The 9,102-nt window shown below is 34.6% G+C and overlaps 1 protein-coding gene across 1 annotated transcript; it reads left to right on the top strand.

Annotated features, from left to right (window-relative positions):
• The first annotated feature begins 842 nt into the window (after positions 1 to 842).
• Positions 843 to 8,721, top strand: LOC133206230 (uncharacterized). The gene is made up of 5 exons (XM_061342177.1): positions 843 to 905; positions 2,648 to 3,077; positions 4,812 to 4,936; positions 6,813 to 7,003; positions 7,250 to 8,721. Exons 2-5 carry the CDS (start codon positions 2,655 to 2,657, stop codon positions 8,626 to 8,628), a joined length of 2,118 nt encoding a protein of 705 aa, XP_061198161.1. The 5' UTR covers positions 843 to 905; positions 2,648 to 2,654; the 3' UTR covers positions 8,629 to 8,721.
• The last annotated feature ends 381 nt before the right edge of the window (positions 8,722 to 9,102 follow it).

The following is a 9,102-nucleotide window of genomic DNA, read 5'->3' as shown; positions in this document are numbered from 1 at the left end:
AACATGAAGTAAAACAGTAGCCTAGAAAACCATTCGATAAACGAATGATTTGTTTTATTTTTTATCCCTTCAAACACCATACCAGTGCAAAAGACCATGTTCAAAATTATTTCAGAGACTGAGTTATTCTGTAAGGAGGCAATATTTTCCCTGTGGTTGCTTTTTTATTCATTCACAAGTAAAATCCAGTTTTCAAACAGAAATAAATCGGTGAAGATTTGTTTTTCATAAATGGAGTTGATAAGTCATGAATCGAAGTTTGTATATTTTAACAGAGATGTTGCAGTTCTCAGAGGCAGACATCTATATCTAGATCCAAGTACATATATTTTGCAGTAGGCTTCAGATGTTGCACTATACTATGCAAAAAACAGTAGAAAACGTTATGTCCTTAGAGCAACACCTTTTCTCTCCAATTCCAAAAATAATAAATCATTTAAAAATATTAAAACTCACTCTTTCTGGCACAGAATTAATGTAGAATTCATTCAATCCTCCTGTATTGCAAACACAATTTAGTTTAATAAAGAAATATATATATACATGTATATTTCTTAAGGAAAGGAACCCCAAAAGCTGTGAAACATCATGGAAATCCCCTTCTGCGTAAATTACTATGGAATTGCCCCAAAGATTTTGTTTTTCAAAAATACCCAAAATGCGATTATTTTTTTCAGGTCATCCCTTGATAACACAGGCGATTGATCAACTGTGCCATTTTACATTTTACTTTAAATTTTACACACTGGTAGACAAATGTTTCTTTAGACAGAAAATCTGTAATTTGAAAACTGTACCGCCCAGCATATTACTTATTCAAAATAACTGAAATTTTCTAACACATCCATATAAATACCCAACAGTGCGATCTGGTGTGACATAGATTGCTGGGCATAAGCCAGAAGGTAAGCACTACGTAAACAAATGACATGTAATTCATTTTCAACAAAAAATGCTTAAAATAATAAATTCCAATAACTACTCAAAAATTTTGTATATCTTTGCGACTTTAATTTTTAGTGAACACTGTTTTGAACTCTGTTTACTATTTAAAATATCTTTTTAATTATCGCAATATCGATCAAACCTATCTCCAGTTCTCTTGTTTAAATAAAAACCTCAATTGTGTTAGAATTTTGAGCATTTCTATCTCCTTAAAAAAAATTAAAGTTTATTATTTAGATATTTCTTGTTTCATTTGTGTCTTGTTGTTTTCCCAGTCCCACCATGGCATTGACTTGGATACACTGTATTGCCCTACTCTACTGCTTTTGACTTTTCGGACCTTGTAGAAACCAAGCTCCTCTTGGTGTTTAGTTCTGTCTTATTTTATGTGCAGCAGCGGCCGATCTATTTGTGGTTGTATTAGAAAGTGCACATGAGGAAATGAGACGTTATTTTTGTTGTTTTGTTAGAATAATTCCTTATTGATAGCATGTATCAAAGCAATGAATAAAAATTTTTTAAATAGTTTTATATTATGTGTAAATTATTGTTATCAATGCATTTAAGTTTTTTGTCAATTTTAATCAGATATTAATCTATGAATTTACATTTTTTTTTTACAAGTGCCCCCCAGCATGGGAATGTATAATGTATCAAAGCAACTCGATACGATCGTGATTTTCCGGAAAATTACAGTACTTGAAAAATTTGAGAAAAATTGGTACTAAATTTTGTTTTGAATTTGCTACAGGTGCGATTGACAAACCAAAATTTTTTCTATACGTCACATTTATTGTGATGGTAGAAATCATCGGCATCATCACGTGACATTAATCCAGGGTATTATGATCAGCACATGGAACGTTTGCGGCCGATTTGATGCTATGCATCAATATATTATCTTATTTCTTTGTAGAACAGATATTAATTCGTTTTTTCCGACTTTTTTAATCACATAAATACAGGTAATCGACAAAGTTACAATTTCATTTTTTTGATCCAAGTTTTGCATATATAAACCTATGTATTACAAATACGAAGCATTTCTATGCTTTTAGTGCTGGAAATTATAGAATTTTTCTTTAATTCTATTCAAAATGATCCATGAAATTTGGCCCCTATTTTCTTTTTTTCTTTTTTTTTTTCTTTTTTTCTTTTTTTTTTTTACTTCTTCCGTTTTTTAATTTCCAACAATTCTTATGCAGATTTCAAGTTATCTTGAGAGAAGTGTTTTGTTATGTACTACAGAATGAGTCTGTATTGTATTCGGTTTTGCTTTTTTTTTTCATAGCCTTAGATTCTGATGTTCAATTAATTTGAATTTGGCTTTGATTTTTGGTATTAGCCTTTTTTCTTTTTGTTTTCATATCTACGGAAGCCCATTTAGGACCTATCAAAAATATTTTTGAATTCGATAACGAATTGTCGAATTTTTAAAACGAATTTAATTCGTTAATTTAATTTAATTTAAACGGCACGGAAATCAAAGGTTTTATCAAATTTTGGATCTCTAGCTCTCTGGTTATTTGTCAGAATTTTCTCAAACAGAGAGCTATAGTTCTGCAGCTAAGTTCAAAATGTGTATATAACACATTGCAGACAGACAGTCAGACAAAATGTATAGCTTGCAGTTGATCAACTTACGATAACATTACGAAATGCAATCATAAAACAATGGTTTTATATTTAAAAAAAATTACAGGAAGAAGATGACGAGAAAGGACACCTTGTTTCTTGTCACTTGCATAGGAGTCTTAGGCCTGTCGTCTGCACTTCTGAAGTCAATTCCGTTTCCGGTCGAGTTAGAAGAATGCTACAAATTACGCTCTTACAACATGACGCCATCTGATTCGGTTGCCATTAGTATACAGAATTTCTGCTTTCGAAATTTTCAATATACGCAGCTATCTGCTGGTAAAATATGGTCCGGTCCAAACATCACACAAGACGGAATTAACTATATTAATAGTTTATTCCGACAAATCTTTGCTGAAGCAAGGGAGGTAGAAAAATACAACAGAAAAGGTGGGCGTCACAAACGACAAGCATTCCCTGGAAGATACAGACGAGAGGTGCGAAGTCCAGGGGCTTTACAGCGGTTTGCAGCTTGTATTAATCGACTACAGAGAGAGGTAACTCGATAATTATTTTATCTCATACCTACAGCTTTGAAATGATGAAAGTAGTGTTATTTATTTGGTGAGAGGTCGATGTCATTCCTGTAGGTTTAGAAATAATTGTTTTACATATTGGTGTTAATGCCTAGTATAGGCTAAAATAGTTGGCTTTTCTCCTTTAGGATGTTATCTGCAAAGGAGCATTTGGATGAACATATAGTAAAGGGAAGAGAAATAGAAAGTTACTCAAGTGTGGTGCTAAAAAGCATTGTTCATGTTGTTCAGTTTTTGTTTGGAACGTAGTAACAGTTTCACTTCCACACTTCAATTAGAAAGCCTGATAAATTTCAGTTACAGGAAATCCTGCCTCACCTGAATTCCAGGGAGAACAAGTAAACAAATAGGTGATACACTCTTGATTAAACAGGTGGAAACATGGTATATACTGACAAAAAGACACAGACATCAAAGCTATCATAATTGTCAAACTTAAAAGCAAGCACTTGTTTACACTCCCTTATACTAAATAAATATAAATTGTCTTGAAAGATTACATTATCATGTAGTTTTTGTCTAGCGTGAAATTGATAAAGCATTGACAATATTTTTACTTCTTTTAATCAGCCCGTAAATAATCAATCATTTGAATGTATCACTAATAAGACGATATACATGTACATTATAAAACTATAAAGAAAAAAATTAACACCCTCCAAGCAGTAATTTCAATTGAATCTGTCTCTATAAATTCCAGGATCAACCCCTGATAATACTATTGGAAATGTCTTTTGAGAGAAAAACTTAATTATCAAAATGATCTTTCTATGCTGAATTAATATGGAAAATCAATACTATTAGTAACATAAAAAGGCATCCTTTCATGGGGTCCTGCAGACAAATTATCTCAGTTTTTGTTAACTTTAAAGACATGTATGTTGTTTCTTGTTTAAAATTGAGGAATATAGAATTCAGTTTTGGACTCATCTTTTTCTGGTGCTTGGGAAAATCAATGACGTGATTTTCACGTGTATCACACTTGTCCTTTTTTGCAAGCCTAAATGTCAAGTTTCTACCCAAAATGTAACAGTTACTATAGTAGACAAATTATTAACAAATTATTAACATTAATTATCAATATTTCCAAAATGGTATAAAACCAAGCTGCAGGGGATGCCTTCGCATGCTAAGGGTTTTCGGTCCGCTCCACTCCTCTCAAACCTTGGCAGATTACACTTAGTGTACCAAACCTGTGGCCGACATAAGCGACATCTTCTGGACGCATTAAATTTTAACTCTGGATTCCAGCCAATCAGATAACAGTTTTCAAATTGTAGTTCGCTATCCACTCTAAACAAGAAATGGAGATGTAAACGAAAGCATGGATTGAAGAACTACAGGAGGTAATTAAAGGTTTATCATGCACCAGACGAAGATAGATATGAAGTGAGAATATAATGGTTAAGTGTGTATAAGTACACGGAGTAGCAAAACAATTTTAAATGATCGTTCGTCTGTTGTTTTTATAAATGACGTAGTGCGACATGGAAGCAGTCTTCTCATTGGTTCCAAGGGACTATCTTGGAAGAAACAGCGTATCAGCCACAGTATCTGACAAGAATTTGTGGGGAGGGAAGCGGACCGAAAATTCATGGCTTGCGAAGATGGGGATGCCCTGCAAGGTGGTGTCAGTCTCTGTTTCTTTTGAGAAAAGTAAATTTAAGACATTTAAGGTTTTCTTACATTTTGCAGTCTGTCGAAGAGAATGAAAGGAGAAACACTTACCAAACATTCTCTGTTTTCCATTCCGGACCATCACTGAGAAGTGCTCACGATGGTCCCGCTTTTCTCCCATGGCACAGGATCTACTTACTACTGTAAGTTTTATCATAATCATTTAAAATTCTTATCCATGTAGGTTTTTTTTTATTTAGGGAATTTTTTTTCTATGGTTGAAAGGACTGATATAGTCTTAGTCAACTAAAAATGAAGACTATATAGAAAGTTAACTTAGCATTTCCGCCTCGTCCATAACCATTTTCAATTTAATTGCCTCAAAGCAACCTCGATGAAAGGGGATATGATACAGGACAGAAATTGAGTCTGCATGCAATTTTAGAATCCTTTTCTCTATATCCAGTTAGGGTAAAAAAAAAAAAGAAGCATCCTTCTTAGGTCACATGAGTCACTTACATGTAGGTGACCTATTGCTATCTGTTTTTATCGGTCGTAACTTTGAAGTGGGACAAACACCATCTTCTTCTTTATTACTGATCACCAAGCGGTCAAATTGTTGATACGACTATAATAGCAATGAGCCTCTACCAAAATTGTAAACTTCAACACACTTCGGCTCAGGACTAAGGCTCCAGAGTGGGGGCTAAGTATGTAGGTCATTTATATCGGTATATTGATCATATACAAGAGGCCCTTGGGCATGATTTGATGATCCTAGTCCTTATAGTTGCTTTCTTTGGTTGTTAGTAAGGGAATTAATGTCGCAGCTGTTGCAGAAAAAATACATAACCCGCGTAAGAAAGACATTTTACTGTTTATATTTATATCTGTATAAATAATCATTTAGAGTAGGATTAAAAAGGTAAAATATTGAATTGTTTAAATGTACGTCATCGTACGTTTCCTTGATGGAACAGCCACTGCTCAAGAAATCTGTGTACGTGTTCTGCTCAGTGTTGTTTACTGACTGATAAGCGGCAATGGTTTTCATAAGAAATAAAGGAGAAAAAATTCAGTGGATGTAAATATCAAAGTTTTAACAAGACATAATTTTTAGTCAACGTTGAAGTGATCTTGAGACCACGCCATTTGCCCCACGATGATGCCTTGAACAATTTTAAATCTACAACATATCTTCATCCTTGTGTGTAAGTTTGTGATAATCTGCTCAGTGGTTCTTGAGAAGAAGATTTTTTAGCAACCAGTACTTTTGATTTTATTTTCCTAATTATCTCCTCTTGTAAAGGTCACATACTTAGTTTTAGTATAAACGAGAACCCTTGGGCCAAGATACTTTGTGACAAATTTGACAAAAAATGGCCAAAGGGTTTTTGAGATACTAGTATGGCCCATATTCTAAAAAGTTTACGCACACCGCACAAATGGCTATAGCATTAGCTCTTTGAGTCTTTGGCTCAGAAGAGCTAAAAATCTTCTTTACTCAGGGACATTTAGCAGGCAAAATATTTCCAGGATTATAACTTGCGATCTACCTTTTACCAAAATTGTGAAATTCATACCCCGGGGTCCATGATTCAGACTTAAGATTGGGACTAAAATGGTCATGTATTGAAAATATATTACATTTTTCTTCTTGTCTAGACAATAACTCATTCCCCTATTATATGCTGATGTTTTTTTTTTATTTTATTGATCACAGAGGTTAAAGTTACATGCAGTATTATCATAGAAGCATTTTACAGCTAAATATTTTTTAAAAAGTCAAATATTGCCTTAAACAGACTCTCAAAAAGTTTACCATTCCCAGTATTAATATAAATTATTAATTAGATGATGTCTAAAAATAAATATTTAATTGCCCAATAATGCTGTTTGTCAGACTGCTTATTTACAATGATATCCACTAAATCTCATTCGGACAAAATGCTTAAAATACTTTCTGTATGTTTATATATGCGGGTAGAAAACAAAATCTAAGGTAAAAGTATACATTATATTTACTACGAGTATAGATTATACATGTATTTGTTATATTGGGTGTTTTCTGTGCTTTAGCCTCGAGACAGCATGTAGGTCCCCAATCCCTTACTGGGATTCTGCTCTTGATCACGAGATGGAAGATCCTACCGATTCAATTCTTTGGAGTGACGAATTGCTCGGAAATGGTGACGGTGTGGTCACCAGTGGGCCTTTCCGAAACATGCGAACACTTCTTGGAGGTCCCTTAATCAGGAATGTTGGAACAGGTTGGTCAAAATTTAAATGTTGAAGGAAATACAGTATTTTTAACCAATGTACATGTGTTTTATTTTTATACATTTCTAATTTGTTGCAATTGCAAAGTATTTACACCTTTACGTATAGAGAAAAGCTTTCTTTAAGAATTAAAGGATACTAATTAAAGTCATTAACAGAGAAAAAAATATTATTATTATTTGCAATTGAACATGGGAAGAAAGCTAAAAATATGCTCACTGCTAATTTATGTGTAGGTGACAGCGCTCTATTCACCAAGGAGGGTCTCAGAGCTGTTTTGAGTCGAAGAAATTATGGAGACATAACGGAACCTAAAGTAGGACAAGACTATGTTTTCAGTTTGGAGGGCCATCATAATGGTCCACACAGCTGGGTTGGAGGCCATCTAGGAACAGTGAATACTGCACCGTACGATCCTGTGTTTTACATGCATCATGCTTTCATTGATGCAGTTTGGGAACAATTTCGAGACCAGCAGGTCGCCAATGGAATTAATCCAGAACGGGATTATCCTAACCCCCCTCATCCTACAGGGCACGGACCTAATGACATAATCGACTTTAGACCTTATATATCTCCAGTAACTAATATTTTTGCTATGTCGGATATTGTTGCAAATCTTGTCAGATATGAACCTTTTCCAACCTGTAGGAATGGATGTAATGGTAGTCCTTATTTGCGTTGCCAAAGGACTTCTTCCGGTCAAGTCTGTGTATCTAGAGATCGGCCTGGTGCACAATCGGGTAGGACCAATTTCGCTGCTTTTGACTCAGAAGGTATACGGCCTATGTCAGACTCACTTATGATGGCTCAAGCAAGCGGGCCTATTCCTGGTGGCTCTAGGTTCCGCACAGCGCCATTTAATGATAGGCGAAATGGAGGAATTGTAATGGGTACTGCTCCTGTTGCACCTGAAATCCAGGCAGCTAGGATGGAAGTGAGAGAAGTTGTTCAAGAACGTAAACGACGAGATGTTTCCAAAATATCTCAAAATGGTACAACCAATGGTGCTCATCATCAATCTGTTTCCTCCCTTCAACGGTCGTTTACAAACACTTTCCTCCTTGACGGAGAGCTAGATCTTAAGCGATGGGTTTATGTGCCAGTTCGTATTGTGCACACTAGATCTCTAAATGTCGACGGTGTTGACCCTACCTTTTATGGAGATGTAAGATTGTCAGATAATGTTTGTCACACAGTTCAATCTGGTGCTTCAAAAGTGTTTGTGGCTTCCAATGGTTTAGATTATTTTGGAACATATAAAGAATTTGTGATAATAGATGAAAGGCAACCGGTTTCCGTTACAACAACTGCTGTAGGAATAAAGAACCCGGATTATGGTGAAGGAGAGGTTCTGTTCACTGCATATGACTCTTGTGGAAGGCCATGTCGTCCTTTGTGTTTGACGGAAAGCAAAGGACAACAGAAGTATAAGGCTTGCTCTGGGGCTTTTAAGATCTCGTCTGCTAATCCTAAGATGTATAAACCTACGTATAAAGATGCCACAGCTGGTGACTGGATACTGCACAATTCGGTGGATTCATTTTCTTTGGATCCACAAACTCCAATTACTTTTGTATGTGGAAATAGTGAAACATGGCCCTGGGAATTTTAGAATTTTTTACATACATGTAGAATGGTTTGTCACAAATTTTATTGATCTGTGCAACTTTGAGAAAAATAAAGATTTAGTAAAGTAACAGTTTAATTAATATGCATTCCTGCAATATATTATCATTATATATTATTTATTTTGTTAGAATCTGCCAAATATTTGTAAAAATATTGTATAGATATAGCGAAGAATGACAATAAATGATTTTTTTAAACATGAATATACCAAACTCCGCATCAGCGCATACATATACACATGTACATGTCCGAAAAGTCCGAATTTATTCAGTGATGTTAATTATGTTCCCCAAACGAAGTTTGGGAACATATTGTTTTTACTCTGTTTCTTATTATTATTAAGGTCTTTCGTCTTCACGGAAGATCTTATAGTGATTCTACTGTTTCTTCTTATTAAGGTCTTCCGACTTCCTTCGGAAGACCTTATTGTTTTCCTTCTGTTTTCTATTACTATTAT

Source organism: Saccostrea echinata, unplaced genomic scaffold, assembly GCF_033153115.1.
Source record: "Saccostrea echinata isolate AGI-Se365-2 ecotype Australia unplaced genomic scaffold, CSIRO_AGI_Sech_v1 ptg000054l, whole genome shotgun sequence".
NCBI lineage: Eukaryota > Metazoa > Mollusca > Bivalvia > Ostreida > Ostreidae > Saccostrea > Saccostrea echinata.
The sequence above is the reverse complement of the archived record's forward strand: the minus strand, read 5'-3'. Positions and strand labels throughout refer to the sequence as shown.

Coding starts and splice junctions, on each gene's coding strand:
- LOC133206230 (XM_061342177.1), top strand. CDS start 2,655: ATGACGAGAAAGGACACCTTGTTTCTTGTCACTTGCATAGGAGTCTTA. Junction 4,937..6,812: donor CACAGGATCTACTTACTACT/GTAAGTTTTATC, acceptor TCTGTGCTTTAG/CCTCGAGACAGCATGTAGGT. Junction 7,004..7,249: donor AATCAGGAATGTTGGAACAG/GTTGGTCAAAAT, acceptor ATTTATGTGTAG/GTGACAGCGCTCTATTCACC.